At 40.8% G+C, this 16,251-nt stretch overlaps 1 protein-coding gene across 1 annotated transcript in view; it reads right to left on the minus strand.

Annotated features, from left to right (window-relative positions):
• Nucleotides 1–16,251, minus strand: part of MET (MET proto-oncogene, receptor tyrosine kinase) — a gene marked incomplete at its 3' end in the record, with an annotated part of 69,142 nt that overhangs the window by 35,097 nt on the left and 17,794 nt on the right. Inside the window, exons 3-4 of the mRNA XM_080361654.1 lie at nucleotides 6,638–6,772; nucleotides 5,081–5,254 (exon numbers count right to left, since the gene is read on the minus strand). Coding sequence (XP_080217780.1) covers nucleotides 5,081–5,254; nucleotides 6,638–6,772 — 309 coding nt within the window. The remainder of the gene's footprint in view (nucleotides 1–5,080; nucleotides 5,255–6,637; nucleotides 6,773–16,251) is intronic.

The following is a 16,251-nucleotide window of genomic DNA, read 5'->3' on the forward strand; positions in this document are numbered from 1 at the left end:
ATCAAGACAACATTGGTTCAGGGTTTATGGGGTCTTTTAACAATACTGCATACGTTTGCAAACATACCAGCACCACTGGACAAACAACAGAGAAAGAAAGACTGAATTTATATTTGTGGTCATAGTGCCTAAATATCTTAGACTTAATGCTTTAGGGATAGTAATTTTGCCCCTAAAAATGCAATACAGCTGTGCCTTTCAAAGGACTCGACTTCATTTTCAAGCTGAAAGTGTTTGAGTGATACTTGGCTATTATTTCATCTGGAAATCCAGTAAGACAGCACATTTCTTTTCAACTCTCTTGTAGCTGTACTTCAAGACTCTCACAAATGAACTATTGTAGATAGAAAGGCAGCTGAAGAATACTTCAAAGAATTACACCATATATTCTATATGGGGAAATTTACTGCTCCCATTAGAAAACAGACAAAGAGTCTGATCTAAAATGCACTGAAGCCAGGAACCATTCCTGTTTTAATGAGCTTTCAATCAACTCTCAATGAGCAAAGAGGGAATCTGTACAGGAACAGCACTTTTACACAAATCCCATAAAAAAGGAGTGATGCTCGCACAGCCCCTGACACACCGCACTGCAGCTAAGAGCATAGTGCTGTGCCCCATGAGGTCTGTGCTATTCCCAAGTTTAACTTTCTCCCCTTTCTTTTTCTCCTGTTCTTCAAAATCTGGATTGATTTCAGATCCTAGTTTTCCACTCTACTTGATATCTATTTTTGGAGTAACAAAAACCCAGCAGAAACTGAAATTACTCAGTGGGCGTACAGGATGTCTCCATGTTTTGTACAATAATGTATTGATGTGTGAGGTTTGAAGAGTTTGAAATTAATCCATACGTTAGCAAACTCAGGGCTCTAAAATCAGACTTCATAAACCCATAGGGGAAAAAAACCCCAAAACAACAAATAAGGGCACTTAACTGGCTTTGAGTGATCTTGTCTGCCAAAAGAGACTTGTGATAGCAGCCTATGTGCCTTAACTGAGGGAGAGTAAAAGTATTTTACTACATTCTGCCAGCAAATTTAGGAGGCAAGATCTCTGAGTAGATAGCAAAAAATACACCAAACCTTAAACTTTTGCATTTAAGTTCTGCAGAAATTCTCCTAGAGTGTTTTTATTCATGTCTTTATTTTTGTTCCATTTGTTCTGTATGATGAAACCTCTGCAAGTCAAATATGGTTTCCCAGACTTGTTCCTGGCAGAGTTGATAGGACTGAAAAGTGAACCTCTTGGACTTTGAACTAAAGTATATGCTGGCATCTTCTGTGCGCCTACATCATGCAGGTAGTAACAGAAAGTAAGCAAAACCCAAATCAGTTATAAATGCTATGAAATTCAGGATTCAAAAGTTTTCTATAGCAGAGAAACTCCACTGATAACAAGGAGCAATTCTTGCTGCAAGACCTGCCATTCTACTTGTCCCTGCTGCTCTCTGGACTTCAAGTTAAGAAAGAGAAAGTTAACTTTCCGTTTTCTTTTTGGAAAAATTTAAAGCATTGTTTTTTCCTTTGTTTTTATGCTGACAGCCATTATGCTAATATCCACTTCCATACTTTATAAATTGTTGGAAGAAAGTATCTATCTATTAAAGTTTCAATGGCCCATTCATTTTAATTAAGAGGCAAGAACATGTATGGGCCACATGTGAAATTTCCAGCAAAACCTCCAATCTCAATAGGTAGCAGAAGGCCCAATGTTCTTGAAACATCTGAGACAAAAGCCAGCTAAAATGGCTCCCTTTGAAAAAAACAAACCATGTCGACCTGAATGCCGCATGTAGATGCCTGCAATTCGTTCCAGCACCAAGTGATCTCTGAGGAGAGTCCCTTGAGTCCCCACCTTTCCTCCAGCATGGCTTCTCCAGGCTGATGAAACACCTGGTTGCTGGCAGAGGTGTATGGCACAGGGTACGGTGCGAGGTGTGGGTGGGAGCTGGGCTGTGGGGGACGTGTCTCGGTGCCAGCCCCACTGCCCTGTCTGTGGCAGGGGGTGCCCAGGCAGAGCTCCCCTCCACCCACCGTTTCAAGGTAACGTGCTTAAAGCAGAGCAGAGAGACGAGGGATGTGTAGGACTCCGCAGGAAAATGCTGGGTTTCTTCTCTGCCTGAAGGCTTAGCTAGCTAGAGTCTGTTGGACCAGACCCTGGGAGAAGCTCTGTGTTCCCCTCAGGTTAAAGAGATCGTATGACATATCTCAAGTGATCTGTCCCTCTCAAAGCTGCAAAATATTAAGGGGGGGGTTTCGGACTGAATTTCAGATACTATGCAAAGCAGGTCATCCTCGGTTTGTTAGGAACAAAACAAGTTTGTTTCTCATATTTTATGCATATGGATTTAAAGACAGATCAGAAGATGATGAATAATCTGTTTTATATTTTTTTCAATAATAATGTTAAATGTCATGGTCCAGTAGAGCATAAAATCTGTCTTAACAGCTAGCAATCCAAAGGGATTTAAGTACTCAGCTGCATTTTTTTTTTCCTTACAAGCCTTCTAGAAGCAACTTCTACCAACATGGGCATGCTGTAATTCGAGATTCACTTTAAGATCCATCACTGCCACAGATCCATATTCATTACAGGGCTAGACTGGACTTGTGCTGAGCAGGCAGGGCTGAGCCATGCGGGAAGGGGAGAACCTGGCCAGCCCTACACCTGCCCCAGCACCCCACATCCCTGGTGTGTTCCCCTGGATGAGTCCTCCCTGTGACTTCACAGGGATCACAGAGGTGGCCTTGGGGACGTACCTCTCAGTCTCTGCATCTCTGCCTGCATGGGCTCCAGGTGCTCAGTTCTTAAAACTGCTGAGTGCACACACTCATAATTGAAATTAAAGAGGACTGTATGGGCTCAGCATCTCTAAAAATCATAAACTAAGCAGTTCAGAGACTTAGAAATCTTTTTGGAGGCATGGCAGTATGCAGCTACCACTGGAAAGTTTCGCCAAGAAAAAAAAACATTAAAGGATGCTACTTGTGTTTGAGCTCTAGGAAACACAAAACAAGCTGTGCAGGATAGGTGAGTGGCTTGGGCCTGCAGAGGTATATAAAAATGTATCAGGACCAATTCTCAGTGCACCCCTTTGAATTGGTGATTCATAATCTCATACAAACTAAGGCCAGAAAGGCCTATTTGATTATCGAATACAGTCTTTTTGAAACAAACATGTTCTTGTATAAAGGGAAAGTAAACTATTCACATTCTGCATTAGCCAGTTTTTTACATATCCTTTGTCCAGAGACAAATGGCAATAGAAGGCAAGGCAAAACCACACACATACCCCTTTCCATCCATTTTGGGTTTAATTTCCATAGCGCTTCATTGTTTGTTCATTGACTTGCCTGTTAGTCCTAAATTACGTATGTGAAAGGTGAATATGGAAAAGAAAAAAAACACATAAACATGTCTTTCTAGATCTGTTTCTAGATTCTTAGTAGTTTTGCCTGTCTACTCCTTAAAAAGTTGTTGCACATGAAATCATCTGCCCGGTTGACGTACCTTATTCATTTAAAAACACCTTTTGTCATGCTTACTCCCTGAGAGTTTAGCATGTCAAATTTTCATCTCTGTTTATAAGCTGTATGCCCATAAAGGAAAAAGGATTTTTAACTACACGGTGTAGTTTGAATGCACTAACAAAAATACATGGGTATAAGTGCTACCAGAAAGTTTTATGCTTGTCCTTCGCTCAGTTTTCTAGTCCTACAAACCTCTGCCTTCACAGCGATGTCACACTCCACACGGGATGATTCGGTTACACATATGGGCGGCCAGCGCGAATCCTGCGTCAACCATAGCTAAATTAAAACAGGAACGCACCAGTGCAGCTCTTTGCTCGTCCACGCGGTTTCAGTCTCGCACACCCTTTATGGGCCTGAGCTAGCTGGCAGCAGCCTCCAACTGTCCTCGTCCCCGGGATACTGCAGCTACAGGCTCGTCTCCCTTGGTGGCAAGTGGACCCAGTGGAACAAGGAGTTGGCGGGGGGGGCATTAGGAAAAAGACTCCTCCCTCAGGGTGGTGTTTTGGCTGACAGGACTATTGCAGAGCTTAGCTAGGGGAGAGAGGGACTCTTCCCCACAGGGAAACATCACCCTTTCCTTCATCACTGGAGCCAGCATGGGGACTGATGAGGACTGGTGAGACCGCATCTGGAATATTGTGTCCAGTTCTGGGTCCCTCAGTTCCAGAAGGACAGGGAACTGCTGGAGAATCCAGCGCAGAGCAACAAAGATGATTAAGGGAGTGGAGCATCTCCCTTATGAGGAAAGGCTGAGGGAGCTGGGGCTCTTAAGCTTGGAGGAGACTGAGGGGTGACCTTATTAATGTTTACAAATATATATAAAGGGTGAGTGTCGCGAGGATGGAGCCAGGCTCTTCTCGGTGACAACCAGTGGTAGGACCAGGGGTAGTGGATTCAAACTGGAACACAGGAGGTTCCACTTAAATTTAAGAAGAAACGTCCTCACAGTGAGGGTGACAGAGCACTGGAACAGGCTGCCCAGGGAGGTTGTGGAGTCTCCTTCTCTGGAGACATTCAAAACCTGCCTGGACGCCCTTCTGTGTAACCTCATCTAGGTGTTCCTGCTCCAGCAGGGGGATTGGACTGGATGGTCTTTCAAGGTCCCTTCCACTCCCTATCATTCTGTGATTCTGTGATCTCCTGTGTTGTGTCAGGCTGTGGCAGCTGTGGGTGGGAAGTGCTTTCTTGCACCTCCTCCCTTCGAGAGGGGTCTGAGGGGAAGGGTGCTCCTTTTTGTGACTGGCCTTTCCCATCAGACCCCTGCCAGGCTGGCTCAGACCCGTGTTGTTTCCCCACCATGAGAGCTGTGCTGAGCTGAGCCTCTCCCCTGGCAAGCCAGGACGATCAGACAGACCTGTCCACCATGACCACCCCAGCCTGCAGCATTCAGGGTACGTGCATCCAGCCAGGGGCTCCACAGACACGGGGAAGTTGAGGGGAGCAGACACTTCATTTATCATCATTGCATAAAAATACACAGAAAACGTCTGCAGGGTGCAAACTGCGTCCTTCCCTCAGAGATACATGTGAGAAATCCACTGTTTTACCTCATAGACTCTAGGCAAGCAGGTCTCCTGGGTCCAGGTGCCGCCGGCGCACTGGGCAGCCCTGAGGCACTGCTGGCCGCACCAGCCGCACTGCATGAAGGCAGGAGCCAGCAGGCACTGGCTGCAGGACCTGAAGTGGTGGCAGCCCGGCCCCGTCAGCGGGATCTTCGTTATCTGTCGATGCAAAGACATGGTGCACAGATCCCTTTAATACATGCACTAAGCGGCAAGGAGAGCCTCTATTTATGCAACGCGATGCGGTGCTACTCAGATTTCAGATGTGCAAGCCGCAGTTCGACTTCTCTTTAGCTCAGTAATTATAGGATCTTATAAGTAATTTAACTGACATGATTTTAAATTCGCTTGGGAGAAACCCTAAAGGCATCTTAATGTTACATACAGTTACTACCAGCATCTGGTGTTTACAGTGAGGTAGCATTTTTTGCTGATGGAAGAAGAAAACAGCAGTGTGCTCCTCCCAGTTCTGCACCAGTTCTTGGAAAAAAACAGTGTACCTCAGTATGTCTTAGTTCATACATTTGTAAAAATAGGCATGAGGGCTATTTCAACTTTGGCAAGGCTGCATTAATATCTGACACACTTACAGCACATGACTGCCCATGTACTTGTTTTTTAACACCCAACACCCAAAAACCTAAACTATACCTACAATATGAATTAAAATGTATAGTATTTAAAATACCAGAATAGTTATGGTCACTGTAAATACATAAGGATAATTTTTAGTCAAAATATTAAAATTAGTATATAATTACACTACTATATAGGTACATCATACTTCTTTACACTTCAGTACCTTTCCTGAACTTATTTGGGATGTTTTCTTGAAGATCACTCTTATAAATATCTCATACATTTCCAGTAAATGATTAATAACCATCTTTACTAATGGCTGATGTATTTCTGTAAATTCCTATAGAACTCAACGGGTAAAATTATTGCTTACGATTATGGTTTAGGATTATCTGTAATATTATCTGCTGATGTTTTAAACCCATTCTACAATGCGTATCTGCTTATGACAATATCATATTTATGACAGCTCTTCATCTCTTATTAACCCTTTGTAGACTACATGCTAAAGCAATCTTCAAACCTTAATATGAACACTGATTCCCAATTTTAAACACACCCACGTAACTCTTGCATGCACACCCCTCCTTAAAAAGTTATAATGTTATGACACAAATGAACAAAAGCCAGGAAACTGTGAGCACTGTTCTTTCCTTGAGCCATTGTGTTTTTTCTTTGCAAGCACTTGAATTAAGGACAGAGTTTCAGCCTTAATATTTGCATTTCCTGGCTTTTGTTGGTCTATATCACAGCTCTTACATCATTTAAACATTTCTCAATATTAGGCTATCAGTTTGTTTAGTAGGGGGAAAAAAAATCTTGGAAGAAACTTGCCCCTCCAATGTTCCCAAGGGAATGGCAAGGCTGAGAGAATACAGAGCATAAAGCAGCAGTGTGAATAGTTGCTCTTACTGAAATTTGCAGGTTTATACAGTACACAGGATTAGATTATGAACCACTCACCTTTTCTCCAGTCACTACCAGGGTATACCCATCATCTGATAATGAATCCTCAACAACAACTTGGGGAGAGACGGGGTGGGAGTCTAGATGAAAGCTGACATGTGGAGCTGTGGGTTCTGAACGGGAAACCACTATCTAAGAAAGAAAGAAATTGGGAAAATCAGCAGGCATTGTGTGACATAAATGCATGCAGCTCAGTGGTCTCACATTCCTAGCACTTCTCTGCTTGCATTAATTACTTTGCATTACATTGCATAATATTTTGCATAATGTTCCATCATGATCTGATTAAAGCACTATAAAATTACTTTATTTAACACAGCAAAATCATGGCTGTTGGAGGATCCTCAAAATACATCGTATTTATTAAAATATGAAGGAGTCACTGCATGTTTTCTAGTTCTTTAATTTCGGGTAAAATATTCTTTTCTTTAATTTCAAACATAAAATGATGGGTCATTTACTTAGTCCTCTACATGTAAGAAAGAAGAATTTTATCTTCAATGTTTATTTAAAATAATCTTAAAACGCCAGGCTTTGAAAAGTCAAAGGTATTTCTATTTTATTTTCACTGCAGTCCTTCAGTCTGAAAAGTAAACTTTACCCTGTGTCAATAGTATCTGGCTTTGATGCATGTGGTGCCATTAGAGTGCAAAGCTATGGCAGGCGCAGGTGATGGTATGAGCATCTCTACAGAGCTACAGGTACATGGACCTGGGTTCCCAGAACTGGCGAGGTGGCTACTGCTACAGACATGGCTGGGCACCTCGAGGTCTGGCTTCTGCTGATTTTTGTGGGAGCTGGGTGTCCAGGACAGAGCACTCCAAGCACCTCTTAAATGCCAGGGAGAGCTGGAGGCTTCTCTGGAAGATGTTCCAAAACAGGAGCCTAATTTAGTTGTCCTGAAGCCCCTTTGCAAGACCCCTCTCTCTCCCTCTTGAGTTTAGGAGATCTTAGGGAGATTAGTCACACCGGTATGAAGTTGCCCCATCAGTCATCTCTCTGCATCTTGAGTTACCTAAATACTTCTGAGAATTTGGGCCTATTCCTGCAAACACACGCTTAACTTTACTACTGTAACTTTGTTGACTTTAATGGGATGAGTCATGGCTGTTAAGCACAGGCATAAAGCATCTGCAGATTGGGGTGGATATTTGATACCAACATTTTATAGGCTTGGGCCTGCAATCCAGAAGGATGTGAGCTCCAGTGTGATAGCATCGGGCAACAAAGGCAGAGGATTGTTTACATGAGGGAAGATCACGTTCATGTTTCAAAAGCTGCATCACGTGTAGTTTACTTAAGGAATTTAGATAATCAACATTTGCTGAGGAGTTGAGATTCAATGGGGTTCATTATTTAAAAAGATTGAAGCCATTCGGGAAATAACTTGTATGTCAAATGTTTAATTTTTCACTATAATGAAGCTTTTCTTCTGACTCTGAAGGCAGCATCGGAACAGCTAGGATATTGACTTACACGATTTCACTGGCTTTTTGCACTGCCAAGGCCTTTCAACAAGATGGCTGACTCCAAAACTAGACTTAGAGATGCTGTAATTACAGCTGATGTTTCGTTGTAATTCAAGACTTAAATAAAATATATGAGCAGTTAATTCATGACAGAAAGTGCTTCACATCCCAGTGGTATTTACATTTTGGGGCTACAAGAGGCTTTTTTTTTTTTCCTTTAAAATGAAACTGGTTTTATTAAAGACTTTGCTGTGAGTTTGTTTCAGTACAGAAAGTACAGCTTTTAGAAATCAATAAGGTCTGATCATTTTTGGTGATACAGAAGTATGGGCTCTGACTCAGTGTATTAGGGCATGAGCTCTGTTTTTATATTCAGGACAATGAAAAATAGAATGGACTGCAAAGCTGCATGAAAAACCTTGATTAATGTTGGCATTATGGGGAGAGGTAGCACCACAGCTGCAAATACCTTTTTAGTTGATCATTAGCCGTGTCTCATCTCGAATACCCACTGCTATAAAATGCTAAGAATTCTTTTCTATCATTAATCCAGGCTTCCTCTTATTGCCAAGCATTCTTTCTGATTGAGCCACAGCATTAACCCTTTAAACACATCTGTGTTGCAACCCCAGAGCAATACATTAAAATTTGTATCCCATCTTTACAATCTTGGAAATATTATTTGGCACTTTAAACACTGATTGACCTTTATTTTACTGCGGCTGATAGTCAAATCAGCTGCTCAGAGCCCAAGAGAATTGACTTTGACCCCATGACATATAGGGAGCTCATATTACACTTCCTAACTCATTTGGGACTATGGAATAAAAGTTTGGAGTTTGCTTGGAACTAATCTACCAGCCTGTAGTGCTGCTCTAACACATACTAGATGCAAAAGTTCTCTTTCTGGTGTATATAACTGTATGGTTTTTGCACGCATCAGCCTTGAAATTCTATCTTACCCTTATCCAACATAATCCTGAAGAAAAAGGCAATTTGAAGACAGCTTCTACAAAAGGAAGAAGCAGCTACTTAGGACTCCAGTGTTGTTTTCAGAGATTGCTGATTTTTATTGCTTGAGACTGGGCTGATGTGTGTACAGTGTGGCTTTAATCTACTATGGACACATCACCATACAGGTGCTACTTCCACCATGGAAATGGTTTAGTACTACAGAAGGATTTCTCTTTACAAAGACTATGAAGTGCTGATTTATTTTTGCTTTGCTTTGTTTTGTTTTGTTTTAAGGTGGTGATTTTTTTATTTTATTTTTTTTACATTTTAATCATTAATTTAATAACCAAGCATTTCTCCAGAGCATAAGAGAAATGAAACTATACCTATGTGCCTCCACTCAAGCAATTAGGAGAGAGGGAAGGTCTTGTACAGATAAATAATTGACTAAGAGAGAACACACAGAAGTTAGCAGTAAATGGTCAGGCCTTGCGACAGTGAGAAGTCACTAGAGGTGTTCTGCAAGGTGCCTGTGCTGGGATCCATACTGTCCAACATACCCACAAATGAGCTGAAAAAGTGGTTGAGCAGTCCAGTGACAAAGTTTCTTGATGATCTGATAGCATTCAAGGTGATAAGGAAGAGGACAGATTATGAAGGATGGCAGAAGGACTTTACAAGACAGCATGTCAAGGCAATAAAATGGCAGGTGAAATATAACAAAGATGAATTTAAAGCGGTCTATGATAGATAGTTCCATGAAAACATCATGTCACTGCTTGGCGGCAGTCAAGAAACCAATTCCAAAAACTTAGGAATTATTAGAAAAGGATTAGAGTCCAAATCAGAAAACATCTTGATGTCACACAAATTCATGGCTTGCCCGAACCTTGAATTCTCTGCGCAGTTCTGGTTGCCTCATGGCAAAAAGAGTATGTTAAAATGGGATAAGGTTCAGAAAAGGGTAACAAAGATGATCAAAAGGCTGTCATGAACAATTACTGAGTAGGGTAGGTGTGGAAATGCTGTGAAAAAGGTATACAGAATCATGAGTGGGTAGAGACTGCCCATTTATTCTCTGCTAATAAAAGTACTAAACACCATCAAATGACAAAAGTGAGAGTCAGGTTCAAAGGAAACAAAAGAGTAAGACTTCCTAGCAGTGTGTGATGACTTATGGGACTCCTTCCCAAAGGCTGTGAACACAAGAAGAATACACATCCACAGGGAAACTCCACATGTACACGGAAGAGCTAAACAGACAAAACAAGCTCAGGAAATCCCAAGAACGGAAAATGGTTGGGGGCTTGAAGCAGAAGCTATTACGTACGTTGCCTGGGTCCCTAGGCATCCACTTGTCACCAGTGCTGGAGACAGAGCACTGAACTGGATGGACCCTTCATTTAAACCCATGTGACTCTTCTGATGTTCTTACAAATAACCATTTCGAGAATCACATTCATTATCAGTAACTACAGCCCCAGACATCCTTCTCAAAGCAAACACAATATTTATGTCTCTCTGTATACGAGAAAACCCCAAAAGTATGAGGTCTTTTAGCATAGCTTAAACTACTCCTGTGAAAATAACAGCTGAGAGTTAATTAATTAATGAATATATTAATTAATATATCCTTTATACTGGAAGTCAGTGATCATTTAGGTCCATGAACATTAAAATAATTAATTTAAATATTGTTTCATTGCTATCAGCTAGTATTAATGTTAAGTAAGAAGACTTGACTCCAGGTTCGTTTATGCACAATATGGTAAATAAAGCCTGTAATAACTTGACTTGAAAATCAGCATGCAACAGCTTCTTTTAAAAATCATTCTGATGCTCAGTTCTTTTAGTCAGCAGGATTGAATTACAAACGTTACTGTCTGCATGTTGAAATATCTTCTGCAAAAATGAGAGGCCTTCTAAAAGCAATCCCATCTAAGTATCATATTGTTATTTTTTCCCTAGATGTCTGGCAGGTGTAGGCCATTACCCAGCAGAGATAGGCTCAGGGTTAACTTTATTGTGTAATGCCTCAAATGCCCTGGGATATGCAGCGTAGCCTTGCAAAGGGCACATATGTAGCTCTCTAAATGCTGTATATCATTCTAATCCATGGAGAGTATAATGGATCTCCTCTGAAGGGTGTAGGCTTTTCTACTCAAACTGAATATTAAAACATGTGCGCTCTCAAAACAGTTATTTGGCACCAGGTGTTAATTTTAATTTTACTAGATGGATTTTCCATTATGCAATATTTCATCTTTTTCTGAGAGTATCAAGACACATTCTTTACCACAGAAAGAACTGCTATTATAAAACTGTTAAAACTTGAGATATAGATATGAAAATGTTACTTATCTAGATTTTGCCAGTTTTCTGTTGATTTAAAAAATGATAAAGTGGGAAAGATTACAACTTTTTGCATTCCTACAAATGCATGTGTGCACAGTTTGCATTCAGCTTTAAATAGGTCAGACTACCAGTACTGAAAAGCCAGGTGAATTGCTGGACCACAGAGGCAAGACAGCAGTGGGCAGTGAGGACAGCCTTTGGAATGACTCCATAGGCACCCCATCATTCTTCCCCCCTTCTGGCTCCGTAAGGTATAAGGTCTCTACACACACATATCTTGACCTCCTCGCACTTGTTTCCAACATGGCTTGCTACTTGCACTGGTGGTTTTTATCCTGATTACATTTGTCTAGTGGGACAGGAACTAGAGCAAAATATGTTTGATCAGTTTGAAGGTAGAAATGTCTTCCAGTATGCTGTGGTATTAACTGGATTTGAATGACCATGCTGAAGGATGCAAACGTCTGTACTCCCTTGCTCTGCATCAACTCATTTTGCTGACAGGCACCATGGCTTTGAGCCTTGATTCCTGGAGAGGCAAGGCTTTGCCACTTTGCTGTTTGCAAGAGCAGAGCAATGCTGAAGGCTTGGCTCTCTTCTTGCTGAATTCTGGGACACATTTTTCCAAGCCTTGACTGCAGTTACAAATAAAAAGCAGATGTGATTATTTTTGTCTATACTAATTTCTGTAGCATGCGTTATGTTCCCTGGCATGTAATCTATGAAAGCAGCTATAACACATGCTAATTTCTCTCTTTTCAGGGAAATGAGATGTGTGTGCTAAAGTTTGCTGGTGGTGGTTGTGTTTGTTTTTAATCATAACTATTCCAGGAAAATGAGTGTGATGATTAAATGTTCTGTCTACTTAGATGTGAAAGACAACAGGTCTGTGCTTAGCATGCGAAAATTTCCCAGACCATCCATCTGTGTGAGCCTAGTCCCTATTCCTCATCAGACAGAATCAAGGGCACCAAAACAAAATGATGAGGTAGGAGGTGAAGGCAACCCCAAAGGAAGCTCTCCATCATTCAAAGCAGAATGAAATTATGGAAGTCATTGTCACAGTGTACTGTAGAGGACAAAACAACAAATAATTTCAAAAAACAATAAGCAAAATTGATAGAAAAGAAGTCCATCAAGGACTATTAAACACCAGATATGGGTGCAATTTCCAGCTCAGAGAATCTCTGGGCTGCTAAGTGCCAGAAGCAAGAGGGTACTGGGCGAAGTATCACTGTGTGCTTTTACTTGCCTCATACCTCTCCCTTATCGATCTTAGACCCTGCCAGAGATAGGAGATTGTGCTCCTCGAACCTTTATTCTGACTCCATATACCCTTTCTGAGCTAAAAATATGGTTAAAAATATTGGGATATAATGTCTCCCTGGAATAAGGCTTATTATTATTCTGTATTGTTTTGTGTCTAACAAGTGCAGAGAGGCCCTGAGGAAGGTGAGTGGCCTGTTGTGTGATGTGCCCTACTCTGACGAGGCCTGTCTGTGCCATCACACTTTGGTTCTCGCGCCCTAAGCCATTTTCGTTCCAGAATCTGTTCAGACATGGCAGTGCGTGACCGTGTTTTGCTAATGCTTGGCTTCCCAGCTGGGGCTGGCTCATGTCCAGCAAGATTGGACAGGGCTGCAGCCAGCATGTGGCAGGCTGCATCTCAGGGTGTATGTATACCCATGGGAAGACCCTTATCTCCAGGAGCAATAGGGATGGGTGTCCTACTGACTCATGGAGATGAGAGGGTGCACGGGGGAGCTCCTCACCCCGCACACAGCCCAGTGCTGCAACGCTGTGCACTGACTTCCACTGGTATGTTCAGAAGGATGAGATGACACTGCTGCCAGAGCTGCATCTAAAGAGAGCGGTTGCCCATACTGGCTGTAAAACACACAGTGAAACCTTCTCTATCACTCTCTTCCTGAAGAAAGTCACCAACAAGCAGTGCATTTGCTTGGGCTTTACCTCAGTGAAGCCAGCTTCAAGCACAGGGAGCACAAGCATGTGCAACACATACAGGCACATGCAACACATACAAGCACAGGCAGTATTCTGTTTTCAAAGATAGCGTCATGCTGAAAACCAGCCTCTGCATATGTCAAGGGCATCAGTCTCTTGTTCATTGTTAAGGCCAGACCAAATGTGAGCTTTCCAGCATAAATCTTGTAAAACTTTCCCATATCCCACTCTCCCCAGAGCTATCAGAAAGATTTCCCCTTCCTGAAGAACTTTGCTCTTTTCTTCATCACTCAAAAGTCACTCTGAAATAATACCAAGCTCCATGCAAAAAAAAAAGAAAAAAATCACCTCGTAACTCAGGAAAACTAGAAGATATTTTATCTTAATATATCATGTGGCTTTTGTTTGCTTATTTTTGTTTTTCTTTTGACAAACTGTAATTTCCCCAAATACTGCCTGGTAATGAAAGTGTCTTTTCCAGTTGTGAGTTGTATTCTCGTGTATCTTCTTTGGCCTGTGCAGCATAAGGCTTCTTCACACCAGCTGAAAATGTGATTCCCCAACTATAGCAGTGTGACTGGGTGCTGTTTTCTAATCAAATAACCACTGTGAAATACCTGATTCACTTTGCACCCAACAGCTGTACTTTCAGCCTGTGTTCCCAGTCACACTCTGGAAACAAGCACAATAAGAAAGGCCGAAACAGCTGCAACTTCTCAACAGAAAAAAGAAAAAAAAGAGGGAAAAAAAAGCTTGTTGTCAGGCTCCAGCTTAGGAAGGAAGTAAAACCATTTTTCTTTTCCGTCTCATGCATGTCAGCTGTCTTAGAAAAATTATTACTGCTCTGTTTTGTAACAGAAACTCCACAATATTTGGTAAAATTCAAACTCCAATCTATTCATGGCCAAATACAGATTTAACATTTCTGATGCAGCCAAAACACGCTCAGTATGTCAATGGGCTGCAATTACTCTCCAGGAGAGCTTTGGAATTCACCTCCTGGCCTCAATTATCCTCCTTAAAAGAACTCATGAATCTTCTGTATTTGGACCATCCAGATCGATTTGATTTTAGTTTTAGATTTTGGCTGCATAAACATTTAGTGAAGAAGGCTCTATTTCCTTTCCAGTATTAGTGCTTTCCAGAGCTGTTTAAGTGAATAATTCTGTTTAATTGAACTAAAAGCACAAGCAGAAAACAACAGGTGACTGTTCATTGGTTGGATAAAACATACCTGCTTTTGCATTTTGAATATTACTGGCTCCTCAGAGGACTTTTTTAAAATAAGCAAAATACAGGCTATTTTCTGAGTTGGGTCACTAGCATGGTTCTGATGGGTAATAGTAAGTTTCAGTGGAATCACTTGTAAAGACAGAAACTATTCATTGTGATACGTGTCTAAATCCATCGAAACTCCAGAATTGGGTTGCCATCATCTACAGAAGGAAAAACTTTTTTTCTCAGAAACTACATGTTAAACCTTTTGTTGTCTTTTGCAGCAATGTTGTGCTATAGCCGTGTGACAAAGAGAGAAAAATGAATGGAAATGGAAACAAGAGTCAGAGATGAGGCATCCATGGGGAGGCAGAAAGTGATGAACAGAAGGAAGCGCAAAGGGAGATGAAAGACAAGAAGAAAAAAGAAAGAAAAGAAGGATAGTCAAGTGGTTGGCTGCTGATCAAGTATAAGCAAGTATAGTGGGAAAATATGAGAAACATTTGCAGATAAATTTCTCTCAGGTTGAGAGCTTGCTGCTGCACCTACTGGCTTCCACAGCGCAGGCTTGGAGCTTCAATTCAATTTAGGTGGCATGATCACTACGTTTTAAACATCTTCTTTACCCCAACAAAGTATTTCATAGCAATTAAAGCCAAGCCTAAATCAATACAGCAAAAATGTGAATTAAGTGTCCATTGCTTTCACCAAGCTGTTTCATATTTGAGCACTTCAGGGTGTCAGAGATAGAGGTACTGTACTACTATTTCTTTTAATCTCATGGATGACTGCTAGTGCTGAAATTTTTGTCACAAATTAAATTGTCTAAATATGGTAAGGTTTGGATTTTCAAAGAGGATACAAGATGAACTGGATTCATTGGAAGGGCTGAGCTGATTTTCTAATTTTAGAAACTTATATACAATTTTTTTTTCTTTTGCTTTTAAATAATTGGCATGAAAATATCTTTGCAAGATATTAATACATTATAACCAGCTTTGAAACAGGTTCCCTGATAGGTAGAATTTGGCAACTAATTTTCTCTGAAAGCATACCTACCTCTGAGGGGATATGATCAACTCTGAATAGCTGCAACTTACAAGGGGATTGCACAGAAAAATTAAATATTTGCATGTACAAAGAGCTAAAATTATGAGTGTAAATGACTGTGCAAAAGTGAGGTGCATAATAACTGCAAAACTGAGGATTCTTTGCAATATACTCCACTAGATTTGTGAAAGTAACCAAAAGGAACATCATTACTTTTCTTTGCTAAAAAATGTGAGGAAGTGTATGGAGATATCTTTTTTGATAAATTAAGTCATTGTTAGATTATTCTGATTTTTTTAACCAATTTTACTTCAGTAATGGTCATTTAATAGCTCAATTTTTAATGATCTCCATCTCATTGCAGTTAATAGCTATATTTCCATAGAAACACTGCAAATCTGCTTTAGTTGGGCATTTGCTAATGAACATGTTTGAAAGCACTTCCTAGACAGCTATTAGTAAAAAAAAAAAAAAAAAAAAGATTTCATGTAAGTGAACATTAAATTATTAAATTCTCCAAAAAGCTGTCTCTTCTGTATACTACAGATCCAGTATCCATTTCAAAATCATTTAAAGGCAAAACAAATACTAACCTTTTTATTT

This window comes from Nesoenas mayeri (assembly GCF_963082525.1).
Source record: "Nesoenas mayeri genome assembly, chromosome: 1".
Lineage (NCBI taxonomy): Eukaryota > Metazoa > Chordata > Aves > Columbiformes > Columbidae > Nesoenas > Nesoenas mayeri.